Below are 12,255 nucleotides of genomic sequence, written 5' to 3' on the forward strand. Positions count from 1 at the left end.
TATATATATATTCAAAATAATAAACACACCCACCCACTTAAGGTCACTAACAATCATAGTTGTTTTGTATTTTTGCTTTGATCTAAATCAAAAATAATGTTTCTGTTTTAAGGTGTTCAACATTATTTAGAAACTTGTTTGGTAACCTAAATTTGTTATAAAATTTTTAAAAGCAAAAATATGAAAACATGTTTGGTAAAAAATGTTGTAAGTTTGAAAATTGAATGAATAATTAAAAATGTTATTTTAGAAGATTTTTTTTTTTTTTTGAAACAGTGTTTTGCTACTGTACGGAAGTAAACAAAAACATTATTTTGATAATTTCAATTTTGACCTCAATTTTGAAAACGTTTTGGTACTATTCAAATGACAATAAATATTATCAAATATGTTTCATACTTTTACTTCGTTACAGTACACTAGTAAAAAGTAAAAAATACGAAACAAAAGCACTAGCCAAACCGACTCTTATTTTCCGTTCTTACACAAATTTGAATCATCATTCATGAAATTTCAAGTTTCCGTTTTTACAAAAATTTGAATTATCATTCATGAAATTTCTATTTTAAAAAATAAATGAAATATTACTAGACCACGCAACCTTAGTAAGAGATTAAAAGCAACCTTAGTAAGAGATTAAAAGCCTCCTCTATGGAATGCCTAGAGATGCCAAAGCTAGAGAGGGCCACTGGGTAACCAACAGTCTTGCCATACAAGGGTTGAAACACCATTGCCCACCTTCCATTTGATGAGTTGTCTACGAAGAGGTAAAAATTTTGGCGCTATATGATCTTTAGCTATATAGTCCTTGTAAAGAGCCTAAATAAAGCACTGAGAAATATATATATATATATATATATATATATATATATAAGTATATATATGACCTTTACAGGCACCACTGACTACCTATAATTTTCTTTATATATATATATTTATTTATTTATTTATCTAACTACTTATCATTTTTTTTTAATATATATATATATATACATATTTATTTATTTATTTATTAATTCTTGAGTTGTCACATGGTCGGGAACTAACCCACTAGTATTCTTTTAATTTTAAAGAATTATCACATTTGAATATAATTACAAAATTTTCATTTTTAAAAATATATTTTATAAACTTTCCAACTATATATCATATGGCAAATTTGTTATGTCCATAAAACAATTCTCAAAAATCTAATAAATTACCACACAATTCATGTCAAAACTGTAACGTTGAAATTGTGTATCTTGCTTATATTAATGTACCAATAAATTATAATGATGAAAATATGCACTTTCTAAATAATTCTCAAAGAGATAACTTGAGATATGGATTTGTAAAAATCTAACATTAAATTTTCTAGAATTTGAAATTTTAAAAATATTTCTGTAACATATCTAAGATTTGGAATATTAGAATTTATATAAAGAATGAAAATATAGACAACCTAAATGTGAATGTGTCCTACAAATACATTAAAGTTAGAGTTGCAACAGTAATAACTATCTGTGACAGTCTCTATTATACGCAGAATTGCATATAAAAAAATTTTCATTTTTACTTTTGATTGGTAAAATATGAAAGAGTACCCTACCCAACTGTGGAGATTTTCCATTTTTACTCTTTAGGTGGAGATTTTTTTATGGACAATACTTGTGTTCAATCTAGGTTGGATGAAGTTCATCCAATATAGTACGTGTTCCAATCATTTCATGACAACTGTCTAACAACGTTATTGAATTTAAGTTGGGTATTACCCAACTATTCCGGTTTGACCCGTTTAACATTTTATTTTTTCTTTTTGCTTTTGCTTTTTATTTTATTATACATCACGTCTGGGTAGAATCCAATTGTAATAAATTAAATAAAAATAAAATCTTATATTACTTTAACAGGTACAAAAATTGTAATAAATTGAATAAAAATAAAATCTGTTATGTTATATTGAAGCTGAAAATGTTAGATTCATTTCAATGGAATAACAACTCTGTTAGCATTATCAGATAAAAAAGTTATAGAATTTATTGAAAAAAGGATAGAATAACAAGCTGAAAATTTTGTTGTGATGTTATATTGAAGCTGAACAATTATGTAATCATTATCTAAGCACAAAGGATAGAATTTATCTCCCAATTAATTTGCATTACCCAAATAATTCGCACAAAAGGTACTCCATTGGACCACATCTACTGTATTGCCACAAGATACAAAAACTTTAATAATTAAGTGGAAGAACAAAAAGTAACATATGCAAGTGGAAGAACAAAAAGTAACATATGCAAGCTTTCAAATAGCTTTCCGAATAATCCTCTACCAGTGAGGAAAATATTCAAATTCATTGCCTTCTTGTGCACTTTGTGGGAGGCTACCATGATGAGACTCCTACAAATATTGAAAAATAAAAATGATAAGAAGATAGAAATAATTAAATCTATTTCATTAATCCTTAACATTATCAACCATGTTCTTATGACAAAATAATTATCTAGAGTAAGTGTAAAACATATTAGGTAACCGATTTCTGTTTATAATTAAACGAGATGTAAAAGGCATTTCTGTTTCATAATTCATCATTGAATAAACTGTAGAAAGCATTTATGTTCCATAGTTCATCATTGAATGAACTGGAGAAGGCATTTCTGTTCCAATGCCAATTTGAGATTCCTATAAAATAAGCAAAAATGTGTTGGGTAAAGAAATAATCAGAATCTGACTTCCCCACAGCAAAGACCATGTAAAGAAACATAACACAACAAAGAATGAATTACCTGAGTCAAAAAATCAAACGTTTGAATTCCATGTCTAACTTGTTGCTCTTGTGAGTTACAAATACTAGAAATGGGCTCCTATAATATTATTGAAAATAAAAAGTACGTACCAAAAAAAAAAAAAAATTTGGTAGCATTTTATTTATTTATAAGTTTCAAAGCATACCTTGGTAGCATTTTTTGAATTTTTGGCATATGATTTTTTTCTTCGTTTTTCGAGTGCACCAGCTATTTGACCACGCGAACGCTCAATTGTGGCTTTTCTTTTAACCCCACAAGCTTCTATTGGCTCATAATTCTTTGGTATAGCTATTTTTTCAACTTCCTCGTTGTCTATGTAAAGTTCTTTCTGTTGGGAAACGTGCAAATTTTAAAAACTTTTCGAGGGATTTTGATTCATAAATCTTGATTCATCACATAGAGACAAGTTTTATGCAAAAATAAAACATGATGTATCATTCAATTAAAAGATTGAATACTTACATCAAGGTTTGAGTAAACCTTAGATCTCTCCTCTAAAGTGAATGTTCTCACTTATTGTAAATCCCTTTTGCTAGACACCTTTTCCATGAATCTCCATCTTCTTGGTAATAGTCTTGCCTTTAGGAATCACTCATAAGCCTCCATGAATGACCTTGGAAAATTAGGCTTGCGGGAGCCTCCATTAGATGAGAACATAAACCCTAATTTTCTAGAGAGAGAAAATATATTCATTTTTCCTTCTTCTAAAAATCACACCCAAAAATATACATAGACCATGTATATTTATAGGCAACAAAAAGATAAAGAAAAGGAAACAACAAATCCTTCTCAATCTCTAATTCACATGTCTCAAATCTAATAGGATTCCAATATCAAGTTGGGCTATGAGTGAGAATCCATTGGGCCTATTATTTTATTGGCTATAATGAATTAATAATTGGCCCGGTCTATGGACCCAATTCAATTAATTCATAAATTAATTTCTACTCCACTAAAAGAAATTAATTGAACTCCAATTAAATAATAAATAACCACTAAGTCAATATTGCACTTTGACCCCTCTATGCATAATTAGTTATCAGATAAATAAAGCCATCAATCCGACTACTTAATTAATATATTTATTTTGGTACCATTGATTATTTCTGACTCGATCACAATAAAACATTTGTTTGACAAAAATAATAATTTAAATAAATAAATATATAATAAATCATTTTGTCTAAAAACATACGAAGGCTTTCGAATTTACTTTGTGATTAATCATAATCAATACAAAATAAATACAAGTAGCAATGATGCAAATAATGAAAATATAACCCTGTAACTATTAATTATATAACTACCCAAAGTGTCGGTCTAAGGATCCTGAAGAATCCGCCGAACAAATCAAAGTAATTATTAATTAATAAAAGAGTTTATAATTTTCTCATGCTTAAGAGTCAAATGTTATGACGGTGATATGGAGCAATTGCATACGACGGCCCTGAATATCTCAACCTAACACGGATCCAGTTCAAGTCTTAATCAATTATGAGTCCATCCATCCATAATTACCAACCATGAACCATTTATGATTATTATTTATATTCATGTATTGATCGTCATCACATACATATATAAATATCTCTTGTAATCAAGTGGACACTATCAATTCTATAATGAATCGAAACATAATACATTGAATTCACCAATTGTATAAAACATAAATATTTCAGAAACGTCAGGAACTTATGTCACTTTAATCCAAATAAGAATTTGCTATGCCAGGGCATATAAATCCCAACACTTTCTTCATGTAAAGTTCTTTCTTCATCTCCTCCAAGTCATTAAGCTACACAAGAGCACATTCATTTGCATATGCATATAACTTCTCATGTTCCGAAGCTAAAGATGAAATCTCACGAAAATTTCAACACAAATGACTATAACGCTTTCCCATAGACACCTTAGGACTTTCATTAGCTGAAATACCATGATAATTGGTGATAGTCCTTATCTTTGCATCTTTTGTCCATCGTTTTATAATATATTTGGGCGAAATTCTTTTTATATTCTTCTTATCCAACACTTTCAAAGCATGAACACAAAAAATCCCAATAAAAATAAACTTCATACAAGTACAAGTGACTGTTATTGTTGAAGCTTCAAAATTAACCACATGCTCTTTAAATTTTCCAACATACGATACTTTGTATTCAACTTTTGTCACATCCTTAGCCACTTTATATGCATTGTAATCACCCAACTCGTATACTCTTTCGGAAACAATTCAAAAACTTATGGGATATAGATTTCTACACCATGACGTAACATCTCCACATTAGTTACAAGCATAGGGATACTTCGCATCATATTGAAATCTGCATATAGTTCTTCATATCGCCGATCATTCAAAACCCTCTCATAATGCTCAAAGAAACACAAAAAATCATGTTTCAGCTTCAAGTATTTCTTTAACACATTGTTCATGCTTTCACTACGTTGGGTAGATTTCATGTCCGTAGTGAAGGTGTGTCGTCCATAAACTATTGCCCATTTTTCTCTTACTTCAAATAAATCCTTCAAGGATTTGAACCTACTATTAGTTGGTTAACAGTAGAACGCTCAACCATTGAGCTACTGAAGAACAACAATCTTAAGAAAGTTGACTATCGTCATTTGGACCAACACATCAACAAACAAAAATGAGTATGTCACTCATTTTCACCGTCGATTTTCAAAAACTCCATTAGCACCATTATTGGGATGCTTGAGCTCAATATTCTACTAGTTTTGTTCTACCAACGAGAAGCCAGGAGCTTAAAATAGGTATGGGAAAGAGAGAAGTGTCACTTATAGTTGACAAATCTTTGTGCAAGAAATATAAATGAATTAACAAAACACAAATAAAATGACTAAGTTAATTTGTGCAATAATAGACTTATAAATGAAAGGAGCAATGCACACATAAAATAAGATAAGGACAGAGATTCAAACACAATGAACATGGAGCATGTATAGTGGCTCGACCTCTCGCCTAAGTCCACTCCTTAAGATCACCTATTGAGAGTTCCCAAATTTACTATTGACTCTCTTTTCGGATGGAGAGCGAACCTTTTACACTTTGAATTTCACAAACTCCTTTCCTAAGTGATTTGTCCTTCACTTTGCACCGACCTTTTTACAAGATGAAGTAATGAAGATTTGAAGTACAATAGTGGTATCTCTCAAAGATAAAATATACAAGTCAAAGCTCACAGGTTAGAGTAATTTAAGATGAAACAAGATGAAAGCTCAAATAAGAAGAAGATAAATGAATGTTTGATCAATGAGTGTTCAAGTGATAGTTTGATTTCCATTAATGGTCATCTATATAGCCCTTTTGTTTCATTTTGAAAACTACCAAGGACAACTGACTGTAACATGAAACTATTGGATATCAACTAGGACACTTAGAGTTGACGCTGGTTGATTGAGTGATTGAGGGACAATTGACTCTTTCATGAAATACTCCCTCTATTTTATAATATAGGGGTGGCAAATGGACGGATTTGGTTTGGGTTGAAAATGGGCAGGTCAAAAATATATAGAGTCAACCTGTTATGACCCGTGGACCCATTAATTATTATTATTTAATTATTTTTTAAAAATTATTTTTAATTTAAATTTTTTAATTTTTAATTTTTTTATTATTTTTTTCGAAAGGTTTTAAAATTTTATTTAATAACAAATAAAAAAAAACAATCGCAAACTAGTAATATTTATCGACTCGTTTTAGAGAGAGAGAGAAGTGAAAGAAAGAGAAAAAATTTCTAGAGAGAGAAACTCTTATTCACCCAAAATCATTAAAAAGTGAGCAGATATGGGTGGATTGATGGGTTGTGACCCATTTTGTCACCCCTACTATAATAGATGTCATTTTTTGAAAGTATAACTTTTTAAGGGGCATGTAATTAATCCATTACCCCCTTTGAAAATTACTAAGCTACCTTTTTCAAGTTTGAATATATATACAATTAAATTTGAAATCAAGAGAATTTTATGAAAAGATATGAAATATGTTGTTTGAACTTTTTAAGTGTACAAGTATTTTGGGACAACCCAAAAATGAAAGATAGACAACTAAATTTGGGATGAGAGAGTAGGTGACATACAATAAACTCTCTTTAAAGGACAGTTGACGATCGTATGGATGGAATCCCTTTTTAGCAATTTTTCAGTTTCTAGATTTCATATAATGACTTAGTTATTGCGTAGAAAGATAACTTGAGTTATGTAACACATGTAATCTCTAGTTCATCTTGACTAGGATTAAGACATTACAGAAGACGAATATATATATAGTCCAAGGCCTAAGTGAATGTCTATGAACCTCAAAAGGATTTGTTTCATATTAAGCAATTGTCCTAGAGTTTAACTCAACTCAAGGTAACTAAGGTCTTATAAAATGAATCATTTAAGTTCATGGTATATTATTGAAGGTCTAGGAACATTATATAGTACAATCAAATTGGTTCAAAGTCAGTGACTTCTAAGTGAATAAAATTGAGATTTTGAAAAATATTTTAATTTGAAGATTTTCTCAATATTTGAATAAGACTTTTGAACATTGAAATAACAAAGTTCAAAGTCTTACAAAATAATCCTAGAGATCAATTGAAATGGTATGATTGAACTACATGGTGTTAGTTTTTGTAGCTTGAAGTTATGAGTTCTTTCAAATTTTATGAAAGCTTGAACTAGCTCAACCTCAGCTAAGGCCTCACATACTAATTTTATTTTTAATGAATTTCATAGCATATTGCAAAAGATTTAAGAACTTATGAATGATATTAATTATATATATGCATAGTCTTATAGTCCACTAAATCAGGAGTCGAGCTTCCAAATAAGGTTGCTTGAAAAATAACTTTACAATTTAATCTAGCACTCACTAAGACCTTATTCTTTAATCTTCAATTTCTTTATGCTTTGAGTTGATATTCTATCTTTGACTTCAATGTATTTTTGAACTTGAAGATTTCATCCTTTAAGTATACAATCTTTCTTGGCCTTACTATTGATCCATAAACTCTCTCGAGTTTCTTATATATATAACATGTTTAAGTATAATTCAAGTAAACATTAAATTTAACACCTTCAATGATTTGATATCACTAAAATGTCTCATGCACCCTTGGTTAAAAACCTTGGGTCAACAACTTGCAAAGAGCCTTAAAAAAAAGGCGCTGAGAAATACTCGTATATATATTGTAACGCTATATGTTTGTTTTTTATTTTTTTTTTTCGAGACCTTTTTATGTGAGGTAAGCATTAATGTCATCAATTCAACTGCAAATATTATGATGACATTACTCTTCACTCACACTCACAATTAGATTACATATCAATTTTCTATGATATTTATTTATCAATTCCGGAGCTGCCACCTGGCCAATACCTGACCTACTGGTATTCTTTTAATTTATGAGAATTATTTTCATTAAATATAATTACAAAAATATAGATTTTATTAACTTTCCAAAGCCAATATTTCAAATTTGTTATGGCCTTAAAATAATTCTAAAAAATCTAATAATTTACATCAGAATTCATATCAAAACTTTTAACAGTGAAATGAAAATATGCATTGGGCATCATGCATATGTTAATGGACCAGTAATAATTATAATGGTAAAAATATGCACTTTCTAAAGAATTGTAAAACGCGTGAGGCTCAAAAAACAAAAAATAAAAAATAGCAAAAGTCAGCAGCCAATATTGGCCTGCTGACACCTCACACGACTGACAGCGGCAGTCGACTATCGCTAGCATCCCTCTGATCTGATTTGGGTGATGTTGGGTGACTTCAATGATCTCTTACATGTAGGGGGAAAATTAGGTGGTAGAACTCGTGCGGCTTGGACTTTGGCTAGCTTAAAAAGATTGGTGGATGATTGCGGTCTTGTGGATTTGCATTATAAAGGATATTTAATACACTTGGTCTAACAATAGGGATGGTTATGCAAATGTGAAGAATTGGGTAGTGTGGAGTGGATTGGTGAATTTAGAAAGTACTGAATTGCAGCAAATTTTAGTTGCTGGTTCGGATCATAGCGCTTTGTTATCGCTAACAGAGTCTCAAACAGTTCGGGGCAAAACAACAATTTCATTTTGATGCTCGTTGGTTACATGAGAATAATTTTGGTGAGATTTGTCAAGAATGCATGGGGACCACCAATTTATGGCTCTATCCAATCTCAGTTGAAGAAGAAAATTAAAATTTGTAAGGAGAATATTAAACAATGGTGTACGAGCAGAGAATGTAATTGTGGAAAAAGGATTAAGGAATTGGAGGAGAAACTAGAGGCACTAAAGGAATCATCAACAGTTTTCATGAGATCAGATTATGTTTTTACAATATAGTCTTGACTACTAAGGTAAATTCTCCTACAAAGATCTGTCAGTACAGCCCAATCTCATTATGTATAAGATTTTTTCGAAGGTTTTGGCAAATAGACTTCATCCACTTCTTTTGAATCTGACATCGATCAGCTTTTGTGCCAGGTAGGCTTATGCACAACAACATCATGATCGCAAACGACATTCTCCTTTGAAATTAAAACCCTCAGTCTTCTTTAGTGGTAACACGGCTGCAACTCTAAGAGATTCTCTGCATTCTTTGTTACGGTTGTCCTCTTCGAAAGTGTGGATAGTCAAAGCTTGTTTTATTCCACATTAGCTGATAATCTGTACAAATCCACTGTGAATATATTTCCCTTTTTTTTTTCAAATTTGTACATGACAGTTAATTTATCTTCATATTTTTGTTACAAATATACATGCCTGATATGAAGTGTGTTATGCCTTCTCATTTTCCCTCTGTTTCCTTTTCTTCCTTGACTCAACCACAACTAAAAGCATGAAGTACCCAGACCTTTCTTATGTCCAAACAATCACACAGGCACATGTTTGAAAAGAGGCTCAATAGATGATCGGAGACTTAACTGCAGCTTTCCTGAATTCGAGTATCGGTAACATGCCATACGTTTTTTAAGATGAAAACAGGCTTTGCCAAAAGATAAATTTTACCACCCAAAAAAAAAAATAGGGCAGAGATCGAAGGTATTGTATTAGCCTGCAAATCATTCCATGTTTATGGCAAGAGCAGAGCTCTACCAACTGAGCTATATCCCCCCGAGCCAAGTGGAGCATGAAAATACTAGCTACCAAGTCCATCAGATACGAAGGCCACTGCGGTTGCATTTCATAATTAACTTGGATGGATAACAAGATACGTACTAAGGCAGCCGTCTTCAGCTTAGGAGCTGCAACATTTGAGTAGACAGGGTGAAGCACATGGCCTTCCTTGGGCTCAACATGCACCCACTTGCGACCACTCAACTTGTGGCGTTCAAATTCGACACAGCCTTCTCTTAGAGCATACAGGGTATCATCTTTCCCCATGCCAACATAATCTCCTGGATGGAAACGGGTGCCTCTTTTACGAACAATGATAGTCCCAGGAATTACTCTCTGCATGATGAACAGAAATCACAACAATAAATAAGGTTCAGTAGGCAATATACGATAACATCGGATTTTTTCTTCTCCCTTCATTTTCTGCTTCTTTTTTCAACTAAAGCAACATCATCTCACCTCTCCACCAAATTTCTTCACCCCAAGACTCTTGAGATTCGAGTATCGCCCATTCTTACTTATAATGGGAAAAACCAGTTGATTAAAAAGGATGTTCCTTGTGAGACTGACCAGCTGACTCATGTTTACACATTTATCCTCCGCCCTAACGCTACCTGCAGCATCCTCATTGATAACGAGGGGAAGCAATCTGGTAGTCTGTACTCTGATTGGGATCCTCTCCCACCAAAGAAAATTAAGGACCCAGAGGCCAATAAAGTAATTGCTCAATACTAATAAGGTTTCTAATTGTTTTTCTCTTTCTCTTTTGAATTATGATATTGACTCAGCTACATACTGATGACAGCCTGAAGATTGGGATGACAAAGAATACATTCCCGATTCAGAAGATAAGAAGCCAGAGGTAATAAATATTACCTATTTTTTTTGTCCCAATTTAGATAAATCGCTGAAGACACCTATGATTGACAACCCAGGTATTTGTCCATTCTTCTTTAAAGCCTTGATATATTTTATGGTAACATCATTGAGTTCAAATTCACCAAAACTAAAAATTTCTATTACATACAGACTTCAAAGATGATCCGGATCTCTATGTTTTCCCAAAATTGAAGTACGTTGGAATTGAGCTGTGGCAGGTAACTCCAGTGGTGCACTTCATATGTGTTATGTTATTGTTACTAGGCAATTGGAACTATAACCAAGTATATATGCATTTTCAGGTAAAATCTGGAACGATGTTTGACAATGTCTTGAGGATCAATTTTAGTTTTTTTTAACTATATTCTCTAGTATTTAATTCCTGAATTATTGGAAGAGAGTTGCTTTTAAGCGCTTATGAGCTTCTAATATTGCATCAGATTTGAAGCATTATCTGTTTCTTTTTTAATTCACTGAAGTAGATGTTTGATTATATCCGTCCTAACTCCTGAATTTGATTGTCTATCAGGACTCAAAGGATCCAGTTGATTCTGATGTAAGTCGATAAACCTCTCTTTAAAGAATCCAACTTGTAACTTTATCCGAGTCCTAATTGTTGTCAATCTGTTTTCCAGGTGATGCTGATGGTGACGATGCAGGAGGAGATGATGCCGAAGACAAGAAAGATGGTACAGACAGTGAGGATGAGGATAAACACGTAAGACTTCTTTCTGCTCTACTGTCTTGATCAAATCGCTACTCTCTCTATCCACCGCAATTCTTATTTTATTTGCTCTTGCTCTTGTTTTTCTGTTTGCAGGATGAGCTATAACCTGGTCTCTAAGGTGAAAGAACCTGCAATGTCCTGCTGCTCTGACTATTAGGATTTTCGAGATAAGCTTTGGTAATCAATCAAAATTTTACCTCTTTTTTTTTAGCTTGTAGTTTACTAGTAGGGAAGGAAAGAGAGTCGGAGGCTGCTTCGATCTTGATTTGACTTTCTGGGCATTGGAACAAAGAATCAAAGGGAAACCTATATGATTTTTGTTTCAAATTTATGAAATAGTTTGGAGTTGGAACTCAATATGTTTAGGACCATTGGGTAAAAGGTAGATGGAACGCCTCAGTAATTAATCTACACCCTCACACTGACACAACACCCAATTATATGAAAAGGATACTGCCTGTGATATCCTTCTCATGAAGTTTTCTACTACAGTTATGGCCTTTGTATTACAATTACAAACTTCCTATGCGTGTCTGTGTGTGCATGTGTGTGTGTATATATATATGTCATGTTACCGTTTGGTGGAATTTTTTTTTTTTTTTTCCTAGTCGGTGGTACTCACACATGCATAAAATGGGGTATTTTATTTTTATTTTTTTCAAACAAACGGGAGACTAATTGAATGGTGTTCATAATATCATATTTATTTTTTCGTCTGGGGTGAGACCGATCATTGAGCTT

General features: G+C 32.0%; 1 protein-coding gene and 1 long non-coding RNA gene across 5 annotated transcripts in view; both read left to right on the top strand.

Moving 5' to 3' along the window:
- The window catches only part of LOC132299602 (calreticulin-like), a 40,247-nt gene extending 28,460 nt beyond the window's left edge, over positions 1–11,787 (top strand). The window contains exons 14-15 of one of the 4 annotated variants that reach the window (XM_059796326.1): positions 11,608–11,632; positions 11,726–11,787. In XM_059796326.1, the coding sequence (XP_059652309.1) occupies positions 11,608–11,619 (12 nt within the window). In that variant the 3' untranslated portion in view covers positions 11,620–11,632; positions 11,726–11,787. The other 3 variants (XM_059796328.1, XM_059796325.1, XM_059796327.1) reach the window with 3 other exon arrangements.
- LOC132298663 (uncharacterized) lies at positions 10,816–11,124 on the top strand. The gene is made up of 3 exons (XR_009479920.1): positions 10,816–10,843; positions 10,938–11,005; positions 11,090–11,124. It is a non-coding gene; the product is annotated as an uncharacterized LOC132298663 (long non-coding RNA).
- Positions 11,788–12,255: the final 468 nt, after the last annotated feature.

This window comes from Cornus florida, unplaced genomic scaffold (genome assembly GCF_030987335.1).
Source record: "Cornus florida cultivar Cherokee Brave unplaced genomic scaffold, ASM3098733v1 CherokeeBrave_3.0.0_Hap2_Chr03, whole genome shotgun sequence".
Taxonomy (NCBI): domain Eukaryota; kingdom Viridiplantae; phylum Streptophyta; class Magnoliopsida; order Cornales; family Cornaceae; genus Cornus; species Cornus florida.